The sequence below is a fragment of the Aethalodelphis obliquidens genome, unplaced genomic scaffold, assembly GCF_003676395.1.
Source record: "Aethalodelphis obliquidens isolate GAN/ISIS:26980383/991018 unplaced genomic scaffold, ASM367639v1 scaffold77, whole genome shotgun sequence".
Classification (NCBI taxonomy): domain Eukaryota; kingdom Metazoa; phylum Chordata; class Mammalia; order Artiodactyla; family Delphinidae; genus Aethalodelphis; species Aethalodelphis obliquidens.
Genome location: NW_020838021.1, coordinates 5484847 through 5512127, shown reverse-complemented (window position 1 = coordinate 5512127; position 27281 = coordinate 5484847). Strand labels below are relative to the sequence as shown.

At 36.3% G+C, this 27281-nt stretch overlaps 1 protein-coding gene across 11 annotated transcripts in view; it reads right to left on the bottom strand.

Moving 5' to 3' along the window:
- The window catches only part of THOC2 (THO complex subunit 2), a 101274-nt gene that overhangs the window by 11888 nt on the left and 62105 nt on the right, over nt 1-27281 (bottom strand). For 3 of the 11 annotated variants that reach the window (XM_027092338.1, XM_027092340.1, XM_027092342.1), the window contains 21 exons: nt 27065-27106; nt 26497-26627; nt 26298-26399; nt 21917-22001; nt 21176-21269; nt 20692-20772; nt 18675-18771; nt 16470-16587; nt 15306-15485; nt 14351-14515; nt 9996-10271; nt 8592-8733; nt 7977-8134; nt 6901-7029; nt 6406-6537; nt 6134-6318; nt 5453-5631; nt 5105-5207; nt 4002-4432; nt 3743-3801; nt 2207-2338 (listed from right to left, as the gene is read on the bottom strand). In XM_027092338.1, the coding sequence (XP_026948139.1) occupies nt 2207-2338; nt 3743-3801; nt 4002-4432; nt 5105-5207; nt 5453-5631; nt 6134-6318; nt 6406-6537; nt 6901-7029; nt 7977-8134; nt 8592-8733; nt 9996-10271; nt 14351-14515; nt 15306-15485; nt 16470-16587; nt 18675-18771; nt 20692-20772; nt 21176-21269; nt 21917-22001; nt 26298-26399; nt 26497-26627; nt 27065-27106 (3021 nt within the window). Of the gene's footprint in view, nt 1-2206; nt 2339-2924; nt 3802-4001; nt 4433-5104; nt 5208-5452; nt 5632-6133; nt 6319-6405; nt 6538-6900; nt 7030-7976; nt 8135-8591; nt 8734-9995; nt 10272-14350; nt 14516-15305; nt 15486-16469; nt 16588-18674; nt 18772-20691; nt 20773-21175; nt 21270-21916; nt 22002-26297; nt 26400-26496; nt 26628-27064; nt 27107-27281 lie in introns of all 11 variants that reach the window. The other 8 variants (XM_027092343.1, XM_027092345.1, XM_027092344.1 and 5 more) reach the window with 6 other exon arrangements.

Below are 27281 nucleotides of genomic sequence, written 5' to 3'. Positions count from 1 at the left end.
AAAAAAAAAGGAGCAAGGTGAACTGACAGAAAAGATTTGGACACTAAACTAGAATCCCACTTGAAAAGCCAAGTCCATGTGTATTACAAAGTGAAAATAGTAACTAGTTTAGTAAAAAGGAGGATCCTAGGGGCAAAGTATAACTAAAAGGTCAAACTAGAGCAGGGAAACATTTTTATATGTATGATGACAAAGTAACCTGAAAAAATAGACACATACCTTTCAAATCCTCTAAAAAGTAAAAGCTACCACAGAAAGTTTAAATTATAGATCATTAATTTTAGAGAGCACTCAAAGTCCAGTGAAATTTTTTTTCTAAGACATTCATATGCTATTAAACTTTCTTAGACACACAAAAAATCAACATCAACTACTATGCTTTACCAAGTCCAAAGGCATAAGAGTTCATTTCGAATATTTACTGAATACCTAATCATATTGCCAGGTACCATACTAAGCACTAAGGATCTGAAAAGTGGTATGAGTTGCAATTTTTACAAGGGTATTCATATGCCATTTTCAAAATTTTCTGGTTGAATGTGGAATAAATCCATTGAATTTTAAATGCCCACAAAATCACCATCCTTTTTTTTTAAGCGGGGTGGGGGGATCACTATAATTTAAAAAATAAGACAAACACACGAAAGAAGTTAAGAACCCTTTCAACTACTATTGAAATGGGTGCTAAGAATCAAGGAACCATATTTTTTTTTGGAATTTTTGTTTTCATTGTGGTAGGAACACTTGAGGAACCTTAATTTTAGTCCAAGTTTTGGTACTAACAAGTTATATGCCACTGGGAAAAGATCAAGAACTTTAGTCTCTTATTTGTTAAAAAAGACACTGCCACCTGCCCTACCTACCTCACAGCACTGTGATGAATATGAGATGAGATAACATATGTTTATCTCATATGTTTTATTTTCAAAAGGCTTTCACAAATGTAAGGAACCATAATCTTCATCATTGCTTAGAAAATCCAGTTAACTATAACAGCAGGTTTTCAACTGCTTCAAAATATGTTTCAGGAAATAAATATTCACAAGGTAACATTGTTAACCCATGAATTTAAAATAGTCCACACAAGCCACTGATGGTTAAGACTGACATACATACACAATCCCACTCTGGTTATGAAAACCTACTATACTGGAATACATATTCAATTTAGCAAATAAAAAGTTTTACTTTAAAAGAAAGCATTCACAGTTCAACTGATTCTCTTTTGATTAATACAGTATATTCTAAAAACAATGCTATAATTTTAGGACACAGGCACATCAGCTAATCTAAACTGTTAAAAATTAGTGCTTACTTGCCCAAAAGCCACAGACATTTCATTATAAAGCTAACAGTTCTAAAAGCAGTTAGTACTGTCAACTGGCTTTGTTTCAAAATATCATTTTTTACTGGTCCACCAGTAAGGAATCATACTTAGCAGCTATAAGAGGAGGCAAAGTAGAAAATCGAAGTGAAACAGGGTACAAATTTTATAATAATAAAGACAAAATAACATGAACATTGGACAATTCAACTATAACCATGAAATGAATGAACTCTGTAATAAGATACACAAACTGCACATGATTTTTAGTAGCAGAATCCTCAAGAAAGTAGAGTAATAGGCAAGAATTAATACTGACATGTAAACACAACCATCAAGTTGAGTATTCCCCTCCAGGAGAATGATTAGTTTACATTAACCATATTTCTTGATAATATGCTACAACTACCAAAAAAGGTAGCTCAGCAGAGGCGATATAAAGATTTTTATGGGTTAAGATGGGCTCAGTTTTTAGAACAGTTATGTGAATGCATCAGATATATTTTTTGGCCTTTTGGGTTATCTAAAAAAGTTAGAAAACAGCCTGACAGATTTGTTTTGAGAAATTAAATAAGCCTACTCCTCAAAAGAAACCAACAACTCCTTCCTCAAATCTTAAACTTACTTTCAGATTTTGAAGCATAAAAGGATAATGCATAACAGCAAGGAGAGATTATAGAAAGGTTGCCACATTACACACATTTTATAACAATTTCATTAAAAGGGACCATTGTCATCCATTGTTTCAGTTTGTGATAGGTATTTTTAAAGGTTATTCCACTAACTTACTGAATTTACTAGGGTGAGGGTACCTACTCAATAAATGAAGTAAAGAATTTTTCTTTGTTTTACTTAGGCATGATGATTTTAAAAGACTCAAACCTTTGCTGAAGACTCCTTGAGTTCGATGAGACTGTCCTGTAGAAAATGAATGGAGATGACAGGTGAGCTGGCATAGTTCTCAGAACCCAGAGGAACTTTGGGAAGTATGGCTGTAACCTGGAAATAAACCAGCTACTTCTTGTGAGGATAAATCTCGTGATGTCATTGTTATATGAATATCAACAGTAAAAAACAAAAGCAAAACTATGTAATGGAATTGTAATGTTTAAAAAAAACTAAATTATATGTACTCATTGTAATAAACAAAAATCTTTCTCTGCTCAGAACTTTAAAATAAATGTCAATGCCACATTTTTCATAACACTGCATTTAAACTACAGATAATGGTAAAAGGCTTAAGAAAGCAAAACATTTTTTCTCCACAAAAAGTTTTAAATAGTGGAGGTCACTGTGGAAGAACAATATTGCCTTATATTTTCATAGTTTTTCTTTAATAGGGAGGTTTCAAATTTTCCTTTACTTGTGACTCCACCATAAATATATACACATTTTATCCTAGCCAGAAAACTCAGTGGCATTACATTAACAAGAAAACAAAATGTATTTATAAAAGAGTAATCACTTTTTTTTTTTGCAAAGTGCCTCTAACAGTGAATCTCATACCTCCCACAAAAAAAAGCACTTAAAAAAAGAAAGAAAATGAAATCAATTATGGTATTCAACCACAGTGCTCTTGATGAAGAATTAGTTAACTTACAGGTTTAAAAGTTCAACGTACTGCAAATTCAAAGATTCCATGAAATTAGATGAGTTTAGAATTAAAATTAAATATGGAGCAAGGAATGGCTACCCTGAGTCTTCAAGAAGGCTACACCCACGATTTTGTGCTGCAGTTGAATGCCTGGGGTTTCTCTTTGCTGGGTGGTAGAATTGGATGCCACATCTGCTTTTATCGTAACGCAAGGTTCAACTTGTTGGGAACCCAATGGGTATAAACAAACCTCCAAGGGAAGATACAACAGAAGCTGCATGCTCACTGAATATACACAACTACAGGAGAACTGATCACCAAGGAGACTTTAAAATGGAACTCCTTTCAAGACTCCTTCTTAGAAGGCACACATCGGTATGATGCTCATCAAGAAGCTTGATGAATTCAGAGGTATCTTGTTTATCCTGTATCATCCAGGAAGTCTTCAGTGCTATATATTCTTCAATATTTATGCCGAAAAATAGGCTTCATTCTGCTGAAAAGATTCATTTGCTTGTAGCTACCATTGCACTCCAAAAAAGACTGCGTAAAGCAGTGAGGCACTTCTGGGTAAAATTTCTCTTGCACTTTGAAACACTACAAAATTAGTGCTAGGTCCTTGAAGTTTTAATATTTTTATAAGAAAAATACTCAATAGGAAAAAAATATCAGTCCACCAATATGTAAAAAATTCATTTTCTAATGCAACATAAAACCTCCAGTGGCTCCAGTGAATACTTGGCACAAGACTTGAAGGAAGTCAGGACACGTATTCCAAACAGGTGAGCCTAACATGGACGCTGCCTTCCTCAGGCTATACTAACCTTTACTGTTGCGGAATGTGATGGAGAAGGGTAGGTATCAATTTTGCGACGTTTTTGTTCTGTTGGGATGAAAAGAAATAGTCACAATAAGGTATGTTTCCACTTTTTTCCACACACTTAAAAAAAAATCACCAACTTCTAAGGTTATCAAGTATTAGTTCCCCCTACTAAAGTCCCTAGATAACTTGCCATAATAACAAGACAAGAACCAACTTTATATTACAACAACCAAAGGTAAACAAATATAAATCAAACTTGCCCCTTTCAGGCTCTGCAATATCTGATCGGGGAACAGGTGACTTCAAGGACCCAGAAACTGGTGTTTTCTCTCCTTTAACGTTTTCCTTTAATTTCATTTCCTTTGCTATATCTCTTTCTCTGGATGGCTCCTTCTCTCTTTCCTTTTCTTGAGTCGACTTTGATTCTGCATTGGGGACAGTGGTCTTGAATTTCTCATCTTTAACTTTTTCTTCCTTCTTGAATTTTTCTTTCTCTTTGTCAGACTTAGGTGTTCTTTCCTTCGTCTCTCTTGCTTTTTCATCTTTATTTGGCCGTTCTTCCTTCGGTTTTTCTTTACCATCTTTACCACCAAGTACTCGGGCCTCTGGAGTAGTAGCTGGAGTCTTTTCTTTTTTCTCTTTTTCTTTCTCTTTCCCTTTTTCTTTGTCATTTTCTTTAACAGCTTTGCTGCTTAAGAATAAAAACATGACATTTTAAGACAAATGGTCATAAAATACATTCAATGTTATAAATCATAAAGCGTTTCTTACTGACTTCAAAAATTCTAGAACTATGAGTAGCCCTTTAAAAACTAAAGGACAACTTTAAGACAAGTAAAAAGCAAGTACTTCTTTATCCAGTAAATAATAACCAAATTCACAAATAGCAGATTAAAAAAGAATAATTAAAGTGATGTTAGGCCCTTTTTTTGTACATGTTCATAACCTTTGAGGATTACAAAGTAACAACCCAAAACTATCCCATAAGCCAACCAAGGGTGCTACCATCAGGAACTGGATTACTTGGCTGGATGGACCACTGGTCTAAATTAGTAGGCTTCTCTCATGTTAATTATTCTTACCCAGATTGTACACAGCAAACACTCAATCCTAAAATTTTTTTTTAACTTCACCACATACATTCCCCTGCATATCCCAGCAGAGGAAACAAAGTCAGTCTCAGCATTATACAAAACGTGAGAATGGTAAGCACATCATCAAAACAGCAGTATAGACAAAATTTCTCAGTCCAACAAAAATGACTTCCATAGTATTCATCTATCACCCTCTGTCATTCATGTCTAATGAGGTTGCTTAATCATGTAAGAATTCAGAATTTTGACATACAGCACAGTGTTCCTACCTGTTAGAGCCACTATTTCCATTGCTTGAATTCCCTTTTGGTGTGGCACTAGAAGCTTTATTAACTGCTTTCACACCACACTGAGATCTCTCCCTTGATTTATCTGAAATAAAGGTAAGGTTTTATTTGACAAGCCCCTAGATGTAAATAAGCTACAATTGCACAGCAAAATGATTAGAGACTAGACAGAAAGAAACAAAGGGCTGATCACTTCTTGACAGTTACATACTCCTACTTAGGGATTAAAAAAGTAACACTAAGCCAGCATTTTACTTGTCATGTGATACAAAACATTTCAGTTTGCTGAAACAAAATGTATTACTTATAAATTTCTACAAATAAGCATACCAGTCTCCTCATTACTGCTTTCATCCGATTTAGATGCACTTCCTACTGACGATGAAGAAGGCCCACCGCCAGGCCCATTTTGTACACTGGCAATTGCATTCCTCGGAGGGGGGTCTTTGTGATGAAACTCATTTTCAGGTATCATGTATGACTTTCTACTTTTCAACTGCCCAGAGTAGCTGAAAGTCGCACAAAGTGTTTAAATATACAAATACAAGTCAAAAGGCACAAACATGGGGTTTAAAAGAATAAAATTAGCAAGTTATTCACTCTGCTACTTGATTCCAGAGAATAAAAAATATTAATTTTCAGTAAGTTCCTGAATGTCTTTATAAGAGAACCTAGATGCTTTCTTAAAAATTTCAATGTAAACTAATCCTTCAACTAAAATGCCTTTTTTCCACTATTGAAGATTTGATAACTCAACTGATGATAAAATTACATTTCCTCCAAACCAGGATATACTATATATGATTTTTGAAACTATCATCCAGTATAGACCGGAAGCTGATAATCAGAAGTGACAACTCTCACCAGCCTGTGGGAACATGATCGCATAATCTCCCATAATCTCCTGAAGTAAGGCAGAAGATAAACTTCAACACTGTAAGACATTTTAAAGTCTTCAGAATCCTTCTGTAATCTAGTCTCATAAATCACATTAAAGTATAATTGTGTTACCCCATAGCCAATGCATATAGATCTGGCCTCTTCTCTTTTTCCTCTTGGCAGATTTTATGCACTCTTCTTTCCAAAGCCTGACCCAGATTCAAAACTTTTGGGTACCAAGGAAGTATTTTTGTTAGCACAATCAAGATATTCCTGATGTGAGTATATTCGCCTGTTTCAAGGCAATGTACCGATGCCTACAACAAACATTTTAAGATCTGTTATTAAAAAAGTATAAGTATGAAGAGAAAAAACCACCTTTGAGAAATACAATTTTTTCTTACCTTGGTTAGTTTGTAATGCCATTTATGTACAACGTGTCGAAAATTTTCATAGTCTAATTGATCAGCTTTATTTCCACCATCAAAACCAGTTGCCCGTAATATAGTAAGAAATCCTGGATAATTTCCACATTCCTAAGGGCAAAAAATAGGCTGTCACTTTTAAAGAAAAATTCTGTCCTCCAAAATAGTAGAAGCTGAAACTTAAGTAGACTAGATTAATGATTCCATGTGAAAATATAATGTGTATTTTCAATGATAGGTAGTTTTCACAGAAAGATCCACCTTATTCAATGACATTAATTTGAAATGTCAGTTTGAGATAGGATAAAAATATAGCATGTTTTTTAATAATGAATGAATTGTGCTTAAATTTTAAACATTGTTGTACAACTGAATCTTAAACTCAGCTTCCCTTTTAAAACTGAACCCAGAGCTTACTGGAAGCGGTCATTATATACATGGTAAATGGGTAAAATGTAAGAGTATTTGTCATACCTTTTCATATGTGGCTCTATCACTGTGCCACCTGGTCACAGTCTCTAACATGCAGCAAAGGAATCTCCCATATCGACTAGCTTCATTTTCAGTACAGCTTGCGACTGTGTAAATTATATCAGAGAAAACCTACAGAAAACAATGTGTGAAAAACAAAAACAAATCAAGGTCAAAATTAGTTCAAAATATTAAAAGATCATGTAATAGCAAATCATAATAAACTAAACAGGTAAGTTTAGTCAAAATGCATCTTCCCCTTTTATATTCACAATTCCAGAGACCTTTAAAGATTCTGGCTTTTGTGAGGAAATAGCACATTCATAAAGCAACAATAACAACAACAACAACAAAAAAAAACCACTTTTATAAAGAAAGCGGATTTACAATGAGGGAAGAAAAAAACTATCATTATTATTACAACGTAACTTATTTAACAAAGACTTAGCCATAGATATTACTGGGGTTAAGGGGACAGTAAGCAGAGGCGAGGCTGATAGAAACTAGAAATAGGCAGCTGAGAGGCTGTAACATACGTCATGTTTTTAGACCACAAAATGCAGCAACTTATTATTATGAAAAAAGCCAGATGCAAAAATCTGTGAATGTGACCACATTGAAAAGCATCCCTGCTTTTATATATGTGCAAAAGTGTAAGCTTTTTCATTGCTTCTTGAGGGGGTGAAGGTTAAAAATGGAGAAGAGAGTTCTGCCTATTATGACAAACATATAAACCCAAATATTGAGTTAATGGATTAACTAGGGGTGCTTATTATATATCAGGCACTACTCAAAGTGCTTTTGTGTATAGTGACTCATTTATTCCTCATAACAATCTTATGAAGCAGGTACTATTATCCCGTTTTACAGATAGAAAACTGAGGCACAGAGAGGTTAAAAAAAACTTGCCAAAGATCATATAGCTAGAAAGTAGCAGAGCTAGGATTCAAGTTCAGGCACTTGGCTCTTGAGTTCATGCTTTTAACCACACACACAATAATACCTCTATAGATTATATATAATGTTTAGCTATCTTTGTGTGAGACTTTTTTTTAAAGGTTGCAATAAAAAGAACTTACTCGATCATAGCAAAGAAGTGTGGAAAAATTTGGAGTTTTCTGTTGATGTACCAATTCAACAAAACGAGCACAGTAAACAGCATCAATTGCTGAAAAAATACATCGAGGAAATATACACAGCTGTAGAAATTTTGTGATGGTCTCATTTTTGGTAGATTCTAAAAATAAGGGAAGAATATATTAAGTGGTAAACTTCTTCCTCAAGTGCCTCAAGGCCACTAAACATGACAACATAAACTTTAGTGTAGAGAATGATATAAAACCACAAACTATTTATAGTTTGTAACCAAAAGGTCATGCCTGGGATAAGACTTTCATTTTCACTCTGTGGACATTTTTCTACCTATAATTTCTCCAGAGATAAGATTTTATACAGAAAAGTTGAATGATAAGCTGCCAATATTGTAGTTTTAAGTTAATTAATTTCACCAGCAAATTAAATCTGTTCCTTCAGTGAACATGTGAAGTCGACTCTGCGTTAATGAATAACCAAAGAATGGGATAGTGAACACTGAGTTGAAATACAAACATAATATACTTCAATACCTCCAAAGTTATAAAAGTTTGCTTTTTTAATGTAGCAGCGGCAGAAATGTAACAATTCCAACAACTTACTTGCTAAAAGCCAATTGTCCTTTTCCAGTTTCAGTCTCTGTAGCACTCGCTGTACATGTTCCATCTGCTTCTTTTCTTCTTCAAGAAGCTTGTCCTGAAGGGCAGTACATCGCTCCTTCTCTTTTTTCTTTTTATTTGGAGGCTACAAAGTATAAGTTGGATACTTTTCTAACTACAGGCACATTACCTCTCCTTCTTTTAATTAAAAAATTTGAGGAGATAAATGCTGATATCTTATACTAATTACTTCAACAGGGATGTTTAGGAGTCCACTTGGATGTGCTTTGACCTCCATTCAACAAATCCAAGACAAAGTCAGTCTTCGTACACTATCAAAACAGGATACCTTCTCAACACTGGTACTTTTACTCTGAGGCATGGAATCATCTTTGATCCTTCCTTCTCTGTTCCAATATTCTAACTGCTTACAAGTCTTTTGCATTCCTACTACCTCCACCATAGTCTATGCTCTCAGTACTTCATAATGAATTACCCAAAAAGCCACCTAGTTGGTCTCCCGCCTAATGCCAGTCCCTTGCCCTATCAAACGTATCCTTCATATCACCGTCACAAGCAATCTGCCTAAAGTACCATTTTTACCATTATCACTTCCCCACTGAGGAATCTAAAATAGCTCTCAATTTTATCAAGCCTTCCTTTTTTTTTTAAGTGCATTTTTAAAAACTAATTATTTATTTGGCTGCGCCGGGTCTTAGTTGAGGCACGTGGGATCTTCGTTGCAGCACACGGGATCTTCTTTTAGTTGCGGCATGTGGACTTTTAGTTGCGGCATGCGTGCAGGATCTAGTTCCCCAACCAGGGATCAAACCCCGGCCTCCTATATTTGGAGCGCGGAGTCTTAACCACTGGACCCCCAGGGAAGTCCCTCAAGCCTTCCTTTCTAACTTTCATCGCTCTACATCACCTGGCCCCAACCTAACCTTTCAAATTTATCACTAAGCCCAATCGCCACAGTAAAAGTGGTCTCTTTAAACCTCAGACTACTTCATACCTTTGCTGAAGCTTTACAGTCACCAATTTGCCTCCATATTTCCAAACTTAACCTATCTTCAAGGCCTATCCAGTTCAAGACTCACCTCTTCAATAAAGCTTTCTCCTAAAGGATTCTCCTTTGGGGAATTCCTATTGCTCTTGCAATTGGAGTTAAGTAGATCATTTTAAGTTGCTAACACAGCCCTCAAATACCTTTTGATTGGTCATAACCTCCACGTACTCACCAAGCCCCTGCCCCACCCATGGAGAGGATAACCTCTAAACCCACTTAGAAAAACATTATGTGTAACAACAAGATAGGAACCTGAGCTAATACAATTCCAAAGTATGGATAATGTTGAATTAATACCATGAAGTTATTGTACTTGAGCTACTAGACCAAAAACCTACCATTTCCTGATTGTCATCAATTGCTTTCATCTGGACTTTAAGTTTATTGACTTCCCGTTCATAGCTGGTATGTGGAACTGCAAGGTCATACATTGTCAATGACCAGAATGTGGCATAGAATTGAGGGCTGATGTCGTCCCAGACTTTGGAAACATGTAAGGAAACCACTGCTTCATGGACAGGAGCCATCACCATTTCACATGATGTAATGTACTTGTGAACTTTATGTTGCTGTTTATTTCCCTTCTCTGATTTTTTAAGTTCATCATACTTTGACTGGAGATAAAAAGTAAAAACACACACATACAATATAATTTATAGCACTGATTTTCATAGTATAAAAACCTAGGTTCCCTTTTCAAGAATCAGAAGATGACCAATCAAAACTGTTGCAGGAATTCTAATTTCTTACCAACAACATTTCTTTTAAGATAAATCATCCCTGGAAGCTGTTTCAATATTTAGCCCTGTGTGCTTACTATGAGCTTTTCCAAAGATTCTTATTGCATCTGACCTGTTGAGTAAGTGAATAGGGTATGTGGGCCCCCTGTCCATTTCCCCCACCCTACTCTCTCTTGCTGTTGCATGAAGGATTGAACATGCAGGGTTTCCACTCCTGCTTTTGAGATATTCAAGGGAACCAAGTAGAGGGTCTTAACACTAGTAAAGAGGCAGAATGGAACTAGTAACAGCCAACCAAAACAGAATGTTTTATCGCTACATGTAGCCCCTATCATCTGTTACGATTTGTCAATTAAGAAGCTGGATCAACACAAAGAAAGGTTATGAGAACGTTACCATAAGACCGCTAAGTAGGGGGACCAACTGTCCAGGTTTTCCAGTGATTGAGGGGTTTCCCAGGATGCAAGACTGTAGTGCTAAAACCGGGAAAGTCTCAGGCAAACCAGGACCAACTGGTAACCCTATTGCTAAGCTAAATTATGATTTTCTCTGAATGGCTATGGTATACTGGAGTTTAAAGCATGTGGGAACTGACTTAAACCACAGCTTTTTTTGGCCTGATTGGTTTATCCTAATTTGGGGGAGAGTCAGAGGAAGGCCATACCCTTAATTGTATGAGAAAAAGAATCTGTTAGTACAATGGGAGGGACTACATATTAGTTCATAGAATGTGTGTCAAACATAAAAAAGAAAACAATACAAAGTGGAGTTGTTGCTATTATCTCATGTCCTTCAGTCTCTTTGAGACGAAAGAGCTCTCACCCAGAAAACTGTCTGGGTTAGGCATCATCCCTGAAGATGAACCTAAGAGGAGATCTAAAACTAGCTTCTTCTTTATGCTAGAAAGCACTTAAATCATTTACAGTTTGTGCTAAACATGGAGCCCAGAACTAGAAGGTCTGAAGTCAAAGGTCCCACTTCCAGTTCTGCATCGTGATAGGCAAAAAGAGTCTTGGCTCCTACAGTCCAGCTGCCGTCCCTCCTGAGCGCTCCATACCCCAGGCTCACTGGATTGAAGGCATGCCAAGTACTCTTTGTTCCACAGGGTATCTCAAACAGGCTCTGAGAATCATACAATTACTTTAGAAGTGGGAAAAATTATCTCCTGTCTTCCCCATTTTAGAGAGCATGCTGGTAACTACTGAGGCCACATAGGTGGCAAAGCTATAAATATAAAGAACATTACTTAGGAGAGAGGTCCAATTACACCAGAGACCTGAGAGAATAGCAGCTGGGATAAGAAAGGCTTTTAAATTTTTGAGGGTGGGTCCTATTGAAGGCAACTAATATGAATCTATGTGAACAGAAAGACAGCTGTTGAGGTTCTAACAAAACACAGAATAAAACAGTGATGAAACTAACTAAATAAGATAGCTTATCTACCTGATTTGGTCATATTCAGAATATGAACTAGGGGAAAAGCCTTTCTTTTAGACCAGTGCTGCAAGGTGGCTCTCAGCAATTAAAACTGAAAATTAGGTTACAGGTATGACAGTGTTATAGAATAGCCCCAGTCTCCCTAATCCTTTGGTTCTGAATCTGTGACTTCTATTTCCAGGCACCCCCCTCATTCCTATCTAGTTGAAAAAAAAGCTTGATCAGAAAAGACAGCTATACTGCATATTTGCCTAGGACAAATATTTCCTTGCCTAAAGTCAGTTTAACCCTTCTTCAAGCTCACATCTTCAGTCAAGTAGATAAGTATAACAGCTCTACAAAGTCACCTGGGGAACTAGACCTACGGAATAGAACTGATACCCACTGTTACTGTACTTTTTTTTGTTGTTTTTGGCCGTGCCATGCAGCATGCGGTATCTTAGTTCCTCAACCAGGGATCGAACCCATGCCCTCTGCAGTGGAAGTGCAGAGTCCTAACCACTGGACCGCCAGGGAATTCCCCGCTGTACTTCTAATTACTGTTCAAAAAGCTCTTGGCCTAACAATGTTATTCCCATGAGAGCCTGCCAATAGTCAATTTATGGAAGGGACCTAGCAGCCCTCTAATACTCATACTCTCTCATCAAAGGTTCTTCAAGAGGGGCTTTCACCCAAGAGGCAAAAGTAAGGATCCCTAGGAAAGCCTGGATGCCCAATCCAGTGTAACCAAGGTTGCCGAGGAATTCCCTTTCCAGAGGGTGGCATGTGGCCTACCCCTGATTTGGTTGTATAGCCACCTCTGTATAGTTCTCTGTTTTTCTCCTCAAACTTGAAAGGAAAATGACATTTCTTTGTTTAGATATTTTTACCTCTTAAATGACAAAGACACAATATTTTACACAGGCTACGGAAAAAGTAGCTGTTGGTATGAATGACCTGCTCCATTTTCTGACCTGGAAAAGTTCAGCCAACCTCAGGCAACCAGGTGTTCCTGTTTGCTAGGGTTCAATAGCGCTGATTAGTGTGTCACTTCTCAGTATAGCACAGGGCAGGTCAGAATTTCTGAGATGAAGCAATTCTCCCACCTCAGTCCTGCAAGAAATCAGGTCCCCTGTTGTATAGCTGAGACTGATCTACTGTGGGGTGGGGCGACAACACAAAACATAACTACACAAAGAGAGCATAACAATTTTCTGGATTGAGAGAGTCTAAAGGAGAAGAAGCAGCCCAATCCTACTCCCTTATTCCCTTTTTCCCTCTAGAGAGTACAGCACAGTATTACAAGTGATAATTGAATCAATTAACATTTAGTTAGTTGTTAGAGGGTAAGTGTGAGACTGTAGCAGTTGATATGTAAACACTAACAGCTGATGGTTGATTAAATGATCAATTAGATCCCAAATTTCTCAGCACCTTTTCCCCCACTCTACTACACAGCCCTGTATCCCCACTGGGAACAAGAAGGGAGCCTACTTAAAGATAAGGGAACAAGATCTTCCTCAAAATCTGTAGTGAAAGCCTTGCATAGCATAGACTTAAAAAACAACAACAGATAAACAGAAGGGCCAGAATCTAAGCCTACAGAAAAATGAAGAACATGCTTGGGCTCCAGTCAGAGTGGGGAAGTACCACAGTTTCCAAACAGAGTACTGACCATGGCCCTGAGGGAAAAGGAAAAGTAAATTCCTATTAGAGGTAACTGGTTTAAAGGGAAGAGTCCAGGTGGCAGATAGAGAAAAGGAAGGAGGGCTGTCTTCTCTTCCCCCACAACCTTACTTGAATTTCAATACAGTCACTAACAGGATACCCTGCTTGGGAGGGCTCGCTCTAGTTTGCTTTTTGTTGTTGTTTGTTGTCAGTTGTTTCATTTAGGTGGAGAGAAATAAAACAAGAGTCATGAATATACCTTTCCTAGAAGTTACACAACAGAGAGTGCAAGAGTATTTAGAATGTTTGGGGGTGGTTAAGTCTGTCAGTCTTTATTTCTTTCAAGGCAGTACATGTAATAGCAAGTCAACTGTCTGACAGTGATACTGTCACTGAGGAAACAGGATTCTCTGTATTCAAGAGGAGTGTTTCTCAGAATGACGTACCACATTCACCTGCATCAGAATCATCTAGTGCTTGTTAAAAAAACAAAAACAAAACAAAAATCCCCAGGTACCATTCAAATTACTAAATTAGAATTTATGGACATGGGGTTGAGTTTTTAAGATGCTTCCTTGGTGATTCTCTAATAATTCCCTGATGAGCTGCACTAATGTTGGAGAACTATAGTTCTAGAGGGCCCATAAGACATCAACTTGGACAACTGGTGGTGTAGTAACAATAAAATTATAGAACTAGTAAGACTTACTTTTTAAAGGGGATATTTTCATTGCCCACTGCACAGAGCTGAGTATTAACAAAAGAGCAACTCTCTCTATCTATGTCAAATTAAAATGCATTTACAAATAAAACAGTTAAGTAGTAATGTGGAATCATTCCTGAAGGGCAGCAAAGATACTTATACTTACCGAAATATGGTGTGCATACATTGGCCTAGACAGGAAAAATGCTGCATCATGGGGTGTGTGAAATTCATTACAGAGCACATCAATTGAAGGCACTCGCTTTATATAATCTTCTGTGCTTAGATTAGATGCTAAAAACCCACCAAACTGTACCAGGGTATCATGACACTAAATTTAAAAAATAAGACAAAAAACACAAATGTGCTACCATTTTACTAAACCAACATAACATTTTCCAAAATGACTAAGATATATTTTAACAATATTTTGATTAACAATTAAGAATTCAAATTTTACTACTTGAAAGAACTTTGGAGACAATCTACAAACTTAATCATATATCATACTACAAAAAAGATACCCAAGTCCTGAAAAGCTGACTAATCTAAGACTTTAATAGTCAACCAAGGTCTCAAGTTCCAAGCTATTGTTCACCACCTTTAGTAGCAGAATATATTTATCTAAATCACATAGAACAATTTTATGTATATGCAAGTCAATTTTCTTGGCCCTTAAAAGTCGAAAACTTTATAAAATATGATGTTTTTTATTTCCTTGTAATATAGTTGGTGACAGTTAAACACATCTTGTAGGCTAACCATAGGTTTTGGTGCTTAATATTTTTAAATATACTTTATAAATGAAGATCATATCTACTTTGTTGTGGCTGAAATTCCAGATTTCCAGAGATCAGAAAAGATGAGAGCAAACAACTTGACGTTATCTACTCAACTGAAAACATTATACATATTATTATACCCCCTAGATCCATCTCTTAAATATCATAATTTGCAAAGAGTCCCAATTTCCAGAATGTCTATTATATATTGTATATAATATATATCATATGATATATATATGATGTGCAAAATGACATTTTTCAAATTGTATCACATTCTATATTTTCCACTATCAAGATTTAAAAACCCACAGAAACACAAAGGCCACTTTAACTTGCCTGATCATAGAGCTTTCCCACGAGTTTCAAATGTTTCTCTCCACCTTCCTGAAAGATTACCCCATTCCTCTGCTGAGCCATAAGCAAACAGAGAGGAAGAGCAAGGTCATGGTCTAATAGTGCATCCTTTAATCTCTGGGAGGATTTTTTAGTGTTTCTTATCTGGCCAAAGTAACCACCCTGCAAAAGAGAAGACATAACTTTACCAGTGTACCAGTACATAAAACATGCCATCTGATTTGAAGAAAAAACACAGAAAGGGTTTGGTTACAATCCTGAAGATAACAAACCCACACACTCTACATTCCTTCCCTCTCTTTACAAATTTATTTTACTGACACTATTACTGCCACTGGCTTTAGTCACTGGCTTAAAGATAACTGTCAACTGTCTTTAAACTTCTACATATTTTCCACTTTCTACCATGCAGTCCCTTATAAAGGATTATCCTTTAGTCAGTGTGGGGCAGAGTCAACAACTGTCAGATTTATGCCCATTGGGGTATCAAGGACCACAGAAGATTTGATATTTATTTCCCTCCAGATGTATTACTTACTGTCTTTTACACTTTGTTTCAGCTTTTTTAAAAAGGTTAAAATAACTAGTATATCGCAATTTTTAAAAGGGAGGTGGGGGCGATTTTAAGAGGAGGGTATGTATGGCTTTGACACTTAGCTTTATGTACTTATGTGCTGTTTAAATTCTTTATTATGAACATGCGTACATTTTGATTACTGCAGCTTTGTAACACTGTCTGAAGTCTGGGAGGGTTATGCCTACTGCTTTGTTCTTTTTCCTCAGGATTGCTTTGGCAATTTGGGGTCTTTTATGGTTCCATATAAATTTTAGGATTATTTGTTCTAGTTCTGTAAAAAATGTCATGGGTAATTTGATAGGTATTGCATTCAATCTATAGATTGCTTTGGGTAGCATGGCCATTTTAACAATGTTAACTCTTCCAATCTAAGAGCATGGGATATCTTTCCATTTCTCTGAATCATCTTCAATTTCCTTTATTAATGTTTTGTAGTTTTCAGCTTATAAGTCTTTCACCTCCTTGGTGATGTTTATTCCCAAGTATTTTATTTTTTTTGATGCGATTTTAAAAGGGAGCATGCATACATTTTGAATTTTGAGTCACTAAACAAAAAGAGCAATTCTCACCTCAGCTTTTAGTTGCTCTCCACCAGTCATGGCCTCTAGTTGCTCCATTGTCATTTCTTCTGTAATTTCTATTCCTGCCATTTTTTGTACCACTTCTTTCAATATAAGCAGGTCAAAACTATTTAGGAAAAATAAGAAATAGTCTATAGTTGAAACTTCAAACATAAAAGTAAAAATGAATTGTAATTAATATACTAAGAATCCCTAAATTATTTGTATATAAATATTTGGGGCATGTAGTATGTTTAACTTTTTACTTGGAAGTAATTTCAAACTTACAGATAGGATACAAAGATAAGAACAGTACAAAGCACACCCACATAGCCTTTATCCCTACTTCACCTGTTATTAACATTGTGAACATCCCGTTCACTTTATCATTTCTGCTTTCTCTCTCTCTCCCCCATCTTCTCTCTCTCTCTCTCTCTCTCCCTCCCTCCCTCCCTCTCTCTCTCTCTCTCTCTCTCTCACACACACACACACACACACACACACACACACTCTCTCTCTCTCTCTCTCTCTCTCTCTCACAATTTTCTTGAACTATGTGAGAGTAACTTATCTAGTAAGTAACATCATTTTAGAGGTACCTAAAATTCCTAATTACCCCTAAAATTGCTAATGTGTTTCCTAAGACTATCGCTATTCTCTTACATAACCACAGCAATAGTTATCAACTTTAGTAAACCTAACACTGATGCAATACTTTTATCTAATATACGGTCATATTTCATTTTTAGCAGCCAACCCAATAATGCCCTTCATAACATTTTTTTTTATCCTCCAGTACAGGATGCTCAATATATATTTTTTGATAGTATAGAGCCATCTCTTTAAACAATCACACACACTTAGGAGGAATGGAGGGAGGGAGAGGAGAAAAGAAAAAAGGAAGGAAATGCAAATTCCAAGTTGTGATATTTGAGCCTAAGATGACAGTTTAGTGGCCTGCCTTACACATATTTATTACTGTGCCAACAGTTATTCATTTGAATTCTCAAAGTTTAGGACTGTCAATGGAAATAACACCTTATGACTTCCAAGATCTTCCTTACTTTGTTAAGTAATGAAGATAAGGAAAAACATTCTTTCCTACAGAACAAATACAGATGTTTTTCCAAAGAAAGGTAAAGCTAGGTATACCCAAGACACAAGTTAATAGACAAAGGAACAGTTTTCTAAGATTCTTATTAAGTGCTTACTCTCTCAACTTGCCTCGCTTCTCTAAACATAGTTTTTGAAAACAAGAGGGCCCTCTTCAAATAAGTATGCAACAAGTACCAATGAAATATTTTGTTTTTCCTTTAAACAATCTTTTCATTAGATGGTCACAAAAACTATATCACAGTACAGAAAACTGAACTAGAGATTTAAAAGTAATGTGATGTTTTCCTGGCCTATACAGACACAGAAGAGTAAAATGTATACGAATGGCCAATAGAGGAGTATAAAGCAAGTGATATATGCGGATTAAATCCCAAACCTAATTTTTTTTAAGCTTTCCCTAAACCAAAACAATCTGTCAAGAATTACTTAGGTAATACTTGTTTGGAGCACCAGATAGCTTTACAGATTTCTGTTTGCTTTCTACCAGAAAGCTTTTGAAAACCATTTCCAGTTCTTTTGAGTCTAGTCAGTCTATTGCTGATGGGGTTTAATATACATTCCAATTCAAACTCTAAGCACTGATATTGGTCCAGAATAAAATAATAAAACTCAGTATTTATAAAGAAAAGAAGACAATGTCCAAAAGGTGCATTAGTGTTACCTATCTCTGAAGTTTAAATTCAAAAAATAGTTGTGTTTTAAAGATACTATATATACCCTCAAAATAAACACATTCCTACCAAATGTTCAATGTAAAGGCCAATTACTGTCCAGTAGCATAATCAATAGTGCAATGAGTTTTGCCATAAGAGGATTTACAATATACCATATCAACCATTTATTCAAAAGCCTAACAGGTAGTCAAAGTGAGTTAGTTACTTTAATGAGTTACACATATAGCCAAATATTACATTTCTTTCTGCATATTTTAAGTTATTTCTTTTAATTAAAGAATTCCATATAAATAAGTGAGCAATTATTTTCTTAAGCCTACAACCAACAAACAGTTTTTCAACATAATAGTAATGTCAGTATCCCAATACCGGCAGAAGTACTCTAATTACTGAATTTCATTTACATATAATTTGCTATGAATACCTTTTGCCTGCCTTTAGCTGATTAGCCACATATTGAAGAAGACCAGCAAGATCAATTGGATATTTACGAAAAACTGCACCACAGAAACTAGCCAGACCTATATGAGATAAAAAAGGAATAGGGCTTTTTAAAAAACAGTTCATAAAACAAAAAGCACAATATTAAGTGTTATTTCAACGAAATTTCCCAAACAAAATGAGGTGGGAAAAATTGTATTGCTGATGCCACTGAACAGAATTTTATAATTAATAATAGCTAATATTTATTGACCATACATATGCCAAGCAGTCTATTAAGCTCTTTATGTAATTATCTCATTTAACCTTTGCAGTAATTATCTCAGGTTGGTATAAACCTATCGATGAGGGAAATTCCGAACAGACAGGTCACGTAACTTGCTCATGGACACACAGTTGGTATGAGGTAGAACAGTGATTCAAACTTATACGGCCTGATTCCATAACTTGTGACGTTAATTAGGCCACAACAAAATCTTGCAGATAACTCAGTAAACTTGAATGATCAACAAAACACCTGCCCCTCAAATGTCTGAGTCACACAAAAAAATCTCATTTTATCTAGGAACATGCCACTAGTTGTGGAGGGGCAAGGAAACATTGCCAGACCAAGAGGCAATCAAAAGACCAATTTTAGCCAAGAGTCCTTATCACATTAGTAGGGAGAAAACCCCACTCAAGACAAGAGCAGGAGGGACTTCCCTGGCCATCCAATTGTTAAGACTTGGCACGCCCAATGCAGGGGGCATGGGTTCAATCCCTGGTCAGGAAACCAAGATCCTGCATGCAGCACGGCGTGGCCTTTTTAAAAAAAAAAAAAAAAGAGGAGGAGACCCCAGTAAAGTCAAGTGATCTGCAGCCTTTTCAAGAATTATTTGCTGAGCACCTAAAGGACAATGGACAAAACACAGGTCCTGCCCTCAAGGAACTTACAGTCCAGAGAGATATAGAAAACTAAACTAAAATAACTATGATGAATAAAAAGTTCCATAGAAGTACAGAAGAGGGGCACCTTATTCTGACTTTTGGGTTGTTAACAGGGAAAGCTTTCCAAAGAAAGTGACCTCTAAGCTAAAATCTAATGAATAAGTAGAAAATGTGTTGGAAGAGATGAGTGGGCATAGAAGGGTATCCCAAGGGTACCCCAAGAAGAGGGAATAACATGTGCAAAAGAAAGTGCAAGAAGTTCAGCATTAACGGAACCTAGAATATTAGGGAGGGGCAAAAGATGAGGCTAGTATAGAAAGGACCTGATCCCAAAAGAACTTACTTGTATGATTTATTACAGATTGCAGACTTCAAAGAGCAATGGGAAGCTACTGCAAGATTCAGCTATCAGAGACACAACAGGTTGAAAGAAAATGTAACTGGCTGCTAGAAATCAAAGGTACAAGGAAAAAAAACAAGGCTAGGGCTTTTTGTTAAACAACCAAGTTTTTGTTCTTTTAAGGTGACTGGAACCTCAGGATGGAAAGGAGAGAAGGGAGAATAGTTCCCTTAAGATTAATTCTTCTAGGGACTTCCCTGGCAGTCCACTGGTTAAGACTTCACCTTCAAATGTAGGGGGTGCAGGTTCGATCCCTGGTTGGAGAGCTAAGAGCCCACATGCCTCACAGCCAAAAAACCAAAACATAAAACAGAAGCAATATTGTAACAAATTCAATAAAGACTTTAAAATTGGTCCACATCAAGAAAAAAATCTTAAAAAAAAAAGATTAATTCTTCTAAAGTAATAGAATGGATGGGAACTTTCATCTCCCCAGTAATGCTTGCCCAAATGCTATCACAGCCAATACTGGCCTCTTGAGTTAGAAAATGAATTAAGTACCATATGAACCTCCTTACACAGCCAAGGACATGGACCCTCTGTAGAACAAGTTGAGTGGCTAGATATTCTCAAGAGCACTTGACAAATAGGCTCTTAGCATAGGTAACAGAATACATAGCATAGCAATGACAAAAGATGGAAATTTCATCCTTGGAAAAATAAAAATACTTACTCTGAAGCCAGCTTGAGATGGTTGTGTCGTCATGTTTCATTCTCTCCTTTTCTGGATTAGCTAAAGCTTCAATGATACAATCTTTCATATAATTAAGAAAAAATTTTGTCACCACATCCCTAACAAAGACCGCTAAAACAACAACAACAAAAAGCCACCCCTTGGAAAATAAATTGTTAGCTCCAATTTATTACCAATTATGGAAAAATACACTCACTGTAGTACCAACTTTTCTTTTTTAGCCTCTTTCCCAGCTTTCAGCAAGCAGATTCTAACTATATCAAAGATATTTAGTAATCTTAACATTGTCTTTCTCAGTATACAACACAGACACACACACAAACTCCCAACTGGTCAACCTCTCGATCAGCCAACTGAATCAACCTCAGATGGTTGCTAAAGGAACTTAGAATGAAAATAAAACATTCACCACTAAGATCTATGAAACGTGAAATCTATGTTATTACTTCACCTGAAAGGATACAGGCCAAGACGTCATAATTCAACGAAGTGAGGTATTTCAATGAATCTACTACAGGTGTTATTAAGTTATCATACTTCTGTATTTGTGACAAGATCTGGAAGACAGCAACAAAGAATAAAAGGCATTGACTAATCAAAAGAGAACTTTTACCGTGCTAACTAAATAATGGCTACACTTTTTTTTCAAAAGAAATAATGCTTAAAATTAGTTTCCTTCCATTGTGTATTTATATAAAACCTACTATTCTATCATTTCCTTAGAAAATATTTTCTTAGGCTACAATTTCCAATTAGGAAATAATTCCAGGGCATCCAAACTTGAATTTTGGAATTATAGAGGCTAGACTTATGTAAAATGTGTTTTAGAAATCTCTTTCTAAACATGAAAGTGTTACATCTGAATCACAATGAAATGCTGTTCAAATGTTTCTAAAAACTAAAATCAACAAATAATGCATCACTTTATTAATGTTTTTATAACTCAAAATGTGGTACACAAGACAATGTCAGTCTGTTTAATAACAGTAGCACTGTCACTTATTGTTAGAAAAGTAGATCAATGTGTTAAACATATTACATACTAAATTTTGTTTTTAGAACCATACAATGTTTCATTTGCTAAAGTTTTTGTCCCCTAAAACTATCAAACATTTTTAAACTACATCATTCTATTTCCACTTGTGCTGATTTAAAGACTACAAAAAGAAAAATCCCTGAAAATAGTATTAACCTCAAAACATACATAATCAAACAAAATGGTTGGATTGCTGTGGCTCAACTTCCCAATTTGTCTTCCAGAAGGCTTCACATTTTCCTTGGTTAGACGCCTACAAGGGGAGAAAAAGGTGGCAGGGATCATCTTAAGTAATTTCCCTTTTAATGTTGGTAGCTTTGTTACATCATGAAAGAAATTTTATTTCCCAAATATCCAAAATGGATCCATGTAAACAACCACCCTCATCATATGCTTTACTACAGGACTTGGGCTATTTTGATTAGGCATTCTCCAAGAGGGTATTAAAATTTTGTATTAATGCTTAACATTTACAATATACACATGTTCATTTTATAGTAATAGTCTAATAAGCATTAAAACTCTTAACGTACTCTACAAGTACATAAAACTCTTCTTACAGAGAATAATTATTTTAGATTTAGAAGGGCTCATTATCACTTTAGGGATTAAGATATCAAATTTGGTGTAATACTTTGAAATGCCTCATGCCATCTGTGTCAGTGACCCTAACAGAGTAACAGCTAATGCTGCACTCACTCCTTGATACAAGAAGTTCTCTGGTTTTCATATTCAAAGTAAACAATTCTTGAAAAATCAATTCTACTCTTGTCCTTCCTCTTTAATTCTCCCTCTACTCAGTATTCTTTTACTAACATTTTGGAAATTTATATCTACGAAATGCTTACAAATTCAAAACAATTATTACACAGGATCTTAAACTCTTCTGATGAAATTACTACATAATAAATCTAGAAACCTGAAAAACTAACAAGTGACAGGAAGCTTTCTAGAGTGAAAATGTAATGAAGCAAATAATGAATTTAGTTGACAATTCAAGGAATGTGACCATTCTGGAAGTGACAAACTTGATATAATTATCTTAAGAAACTTATGACAAAACTGATCCATTAATCAAAATTATTTCATCAACAACTGCTTCCCTTTCCCATTCTGCATGGCCCAGTTTCTTTTTGTCCCATGGAAAAGAGAGACCCATCAGTTTTAAACTTTGGCTATACTCTGTTCTACTTTGAAGCTTTATTTGAAGCACAAATAAAGTTCTACCACCACCTGCCCTTACTTCTAACCCTACTATTTCAGGCAAGCCCTCCTACTTGCCAAAGCCAACCCTTCCTTTCCATATTTTTTATCCCATTCCCTTCTGCTTCCTCTCCCCCAACACCAAAAAAAATAAATAAAAGGAATATTCTCTTGATTATGTCCTCCTCTCAAGCAACCATGGTGCTTGGCATATGGAACACAATCAATGAACATTTGTGGCATGAATTACTGGATGCCCTATAGAAAATTCATGTTTTAAACAGTAATCAAAACTTGTGAAATTCCCAAGCAATAAATTAATACATTCCATTCTCAACTTAAAAAGTTCAATCAATATCAAAATCATATTATTCAAGGCTGGTGAAATAGCTGAGCTTACAAATATAACAAAAATCCGAGTATATTAAAAATTCTGCACATATTCTTCTGTGATAAACATTTGTATTAATTTACTTATTCATTAATTCATATTAATGTCTTCTGTGACAGGCAAAGTGCTAAGCACCAGGAATACAAGGATGAGTAACAGCACCTGCTCTCAAGCTCAGTCCAGCTGGGGAGTAGATTTAAAACCACTTTTAAAATTTTTATATTCTTAAACAAATAGAGCAACTTATAGAACAGTACTTATTATATGCTATCAATAGTATAAAAAGGGAGGGAATAATATATTTGTATTCACTTGCATATACATAAAAATAGCCGGAATGATAAATAAGAAACTAAACAGTGACCACTTTTTTTTTCCCTTGGGAGAACTGAGTGGACAGGGTGAGAGACTTTTTACTGTCTACCTTTTCATATCTACTACAATTTAAACCGTGTGAATATATAAAATAGTCAAAAAATTAGATAACTTTAAAAAGAAAAATAATCATAGCAATATACATAAGCGGTATGATAGTAGTTATATGCATATGACATAGTGGTAGCACAAATAAAGAACAATCAATTGTGCTTGGTGGTATGTGCAAGGGAAGGCTTCACAGAGGTGACACTGGAGCCCACTGTCCAATGATGAGGTCACCAGATGGAGAGAGGAAAAAGAGGTAAGGGAAAACCTGTACAAACAAAAGAAACAAAAAATTATATGCAAAGGAAAAGGAGACCATAGCACACTCAGGGAAACATAAGTGGGCTCAGTACAGCTAGAGGTAGAATTGGCGGGAAATGAGGATGGAAATAGGGAGAGACAGATCATGAAGGTTCTCTTATATCACCAAGCCATAAAGTCTGACATATAACCTGCAGGCAATGCTTAGTCACCAAAGGATTTTGAAGAAAGAGAATAATACAAGGCACTATAACACTCCAGATAAAAGAACTAAGTTAGTGGTGGTAGAGAGTGGAAGAGACAGATTCAATATTTAATGTATCGGGGCTTCCCTGGTGGTGCAGTGGTTGAGAATACGCCTGTCAATGCAGGGGACACGGGTTTGATCCCTGGTCCAGGAAGATCCCACATGCCTCGGAGCAACTAAGCCCGTGCGCCACAACTACTGAGCCTGTGCTCTAGAGCCCGTGAGCCACAACTACTGAGCCCGTGCACCTGGAGCCCGTGCTCCACGACGAGAGAAGCCACCGCACTGCAATGAAGAATAGCCCCTGCTCGCCGCAACTAGAGAAAGCCCGCGTGCTACAACGAAGACCCAACACAGCCAAAATTAAATAAATTTATCAAAAAAAATTTAATGTATCATTAAATAATCCATATAAAGCACTTAGTTCAGCGCCCACCACACATAGTAATGGCTTCAAAAATATTCGTTGTTGTTAAGCTAGAAACTCTACTTGGGGAATTTTTAAGCCTAGAACTCTTTTGGAAGGACCAGTTCTAATATCATCTCTTTCCATGCCTTCCCCAACTTCCATGGGGTGAAATATTCATTCTCCTCTCTATCATCCCATAGAACTTTATACATATTGTATAACAGCATCTATTAAACCAGACTGTGATTGTGCACACACCTGTTTCCCTGGTAGACTGTGACTTACGACAATATCACTCAGCAAAGAAAGTATCACTGGGGGCTTCCCTGGTGGCACAGTGGTTAAGAATCTGCCTGACAATGCAGGGGACATGGGTTCGAGCCCTAGTCTGGGAAGATTCCACATGCCACAGAGCAACTAAGCCTGTGTGCCACAACTGCTGACCCTGCGCTCTAGAGCCTGCGAGCCACAACTACTGAACCTTGCATGCCTAGAGCCTGTGCTCCACAACAAGAGAAGCCACCACAATGAGAAGCCCGTGCACCACAACGAAGAGCAGCCCCTGCTCGCCGCAACTAGAGAAAGCCCGTGCACAGCAACGAAGACCCAACACAGCCATAAATAAATAAATGAATAAATTTATTATTTAAAAAAAAAAGTGTCACTGCATACTGTTAGTTAAACCAGTGAATGTACTACTTCTAATTAGAATAACCATACAACTGCACAAATGTAAAAGAAATGATAATGAACAGCCTTGCTGAAAACCCTTGCAATACAGCAGTGTAATTAGTATCTAAACCAATACTGATCTGAAGTATACAATTTTCATAATTAAACTTCAAACAGTTTATCAGGAAGTATCAATAGATTAACATCACTCTTTTGTTTTGTTTTGGTTTTTTTTGCGGTACGCGGGCCTCTCACTGTTGTGACCTCTCCCGTTGCGGAGCACAGGCTCCGGACGCGCAGGCTCAGCAGCCATGGCTCACGGGCCTAGCCGCTCCTCGGCATGTGGGATCTTCCCGGACCAGGGCAAGAACTCGTGTCCCCTGCATCGGCAGGCGGAATCTCAACCACCGCGCCACCAGGGAAGCCCCACTCTTATGTTTTTAATGACATGAAAATAAAGCACACAAATGAAAAAACTAGAAATTTTTCAAAAGTTGACTCCCTAAGGAGATAGTTCTGCATGATTCTACTAGATCTTCCAGAAAGAAAAAATAAATCTTTATTATAACTTTCAACAGAAATTCCTAGAACTTTGACTACCTTGTACAAGCCACCGAATGTATTATGCAAACTGAGCGAAGGCTACACAGTATGCTCTCCTTTAAAAAAAAAAACACGTCATCCTATAATATAATGCATCCTGAAGAGGATTTTTATCAGATTTTATAGCTGGGCAAACATGACAACTACAAAAACTAACATGGTAGTCAAAATGAGCTAAAAACCACAAAAATTGATAGTCACTCTATGTGTAGTATATAATTAGCTACACCATTAGCAAATACTCCTGGGCTTCCTCAAAACTGAGGCTCAGACATAAGCTGGCTGAAAGACATTGTAAATCAGATCCAGATATTAAGAAGAAAAATAAATTAAAACTTACTTCATGATATATTTGGCTCTGTCTATTGTTTGAGCTTTAACTTTTACTAAAAGTGGATGACTGTTGTAAGTTTCATTCTTCCACTGGCCATACAGACGATATCTTGAAAATGATGAGATGAAGAATTAGGAAAAGTTAAACACTTAGAGGTTAGTGCACTAGAATAGTAGCTAAAAATACAAAAATATTATGTATTTACCTATGCTGATATGGAAATGTTTTAAACATTCCCCACAGTTCCTCAGACATACAAGCATTGCAGTCCATCAAAGAAAGAGATGGAAGTAATACCTGGTCAGTAATGCTAAGCAAGCAGCTAAGGATAACTTCCTACGAAAAATGGAGGAAAAATTATTTCAGTTAAGAGGTGCATATTAACCCCCCCCAACAAATTTATGTAAGCCTTGGAAAAATTGCCGTTCCTTGATTTAATAACACACCATATCTAATTCCCCACACTATCACTGTACGTTTCACAATGGTTATTTGTGTTTCTCCATCTAAGAAAGCAAATGAGGTGAGGGAAGGAAAGGGGTAGCAAGAATGAGGGACTTTTTATCCCTTTTCCTTTCTCAACATGGTAATCCTCAAAAACAGGAGGCTGTCAATCTTAAAAGATACTTTGTACGATATGCCAAAAGCTACATTCAACATGTAAAGTATAAAATAGTTATTCACATAGGTGATTAAAGCTTGTTCACAGTAAAATTTACAGTATGCTGTACCTAGACAAACATTAGACACATTGGATTTTTCTAGTCTCTTACCGTCTTCTCTTTATCTTCTTGTTTGCTTCCATCAGACTGAAACTAAAATTAAAAAAAACTATAAATAAAATGCAAAAAGGTTAAGATTATGCTGTCACAATTTCGTTTCTAATTTGAAAAAAAATTAACTTGCACGTAGTTGTGAATTATTTCGTTACTTGTTACACACATGTAGATTTTACATACAGTCAGTATTACCAATTAACATTTTAAATTC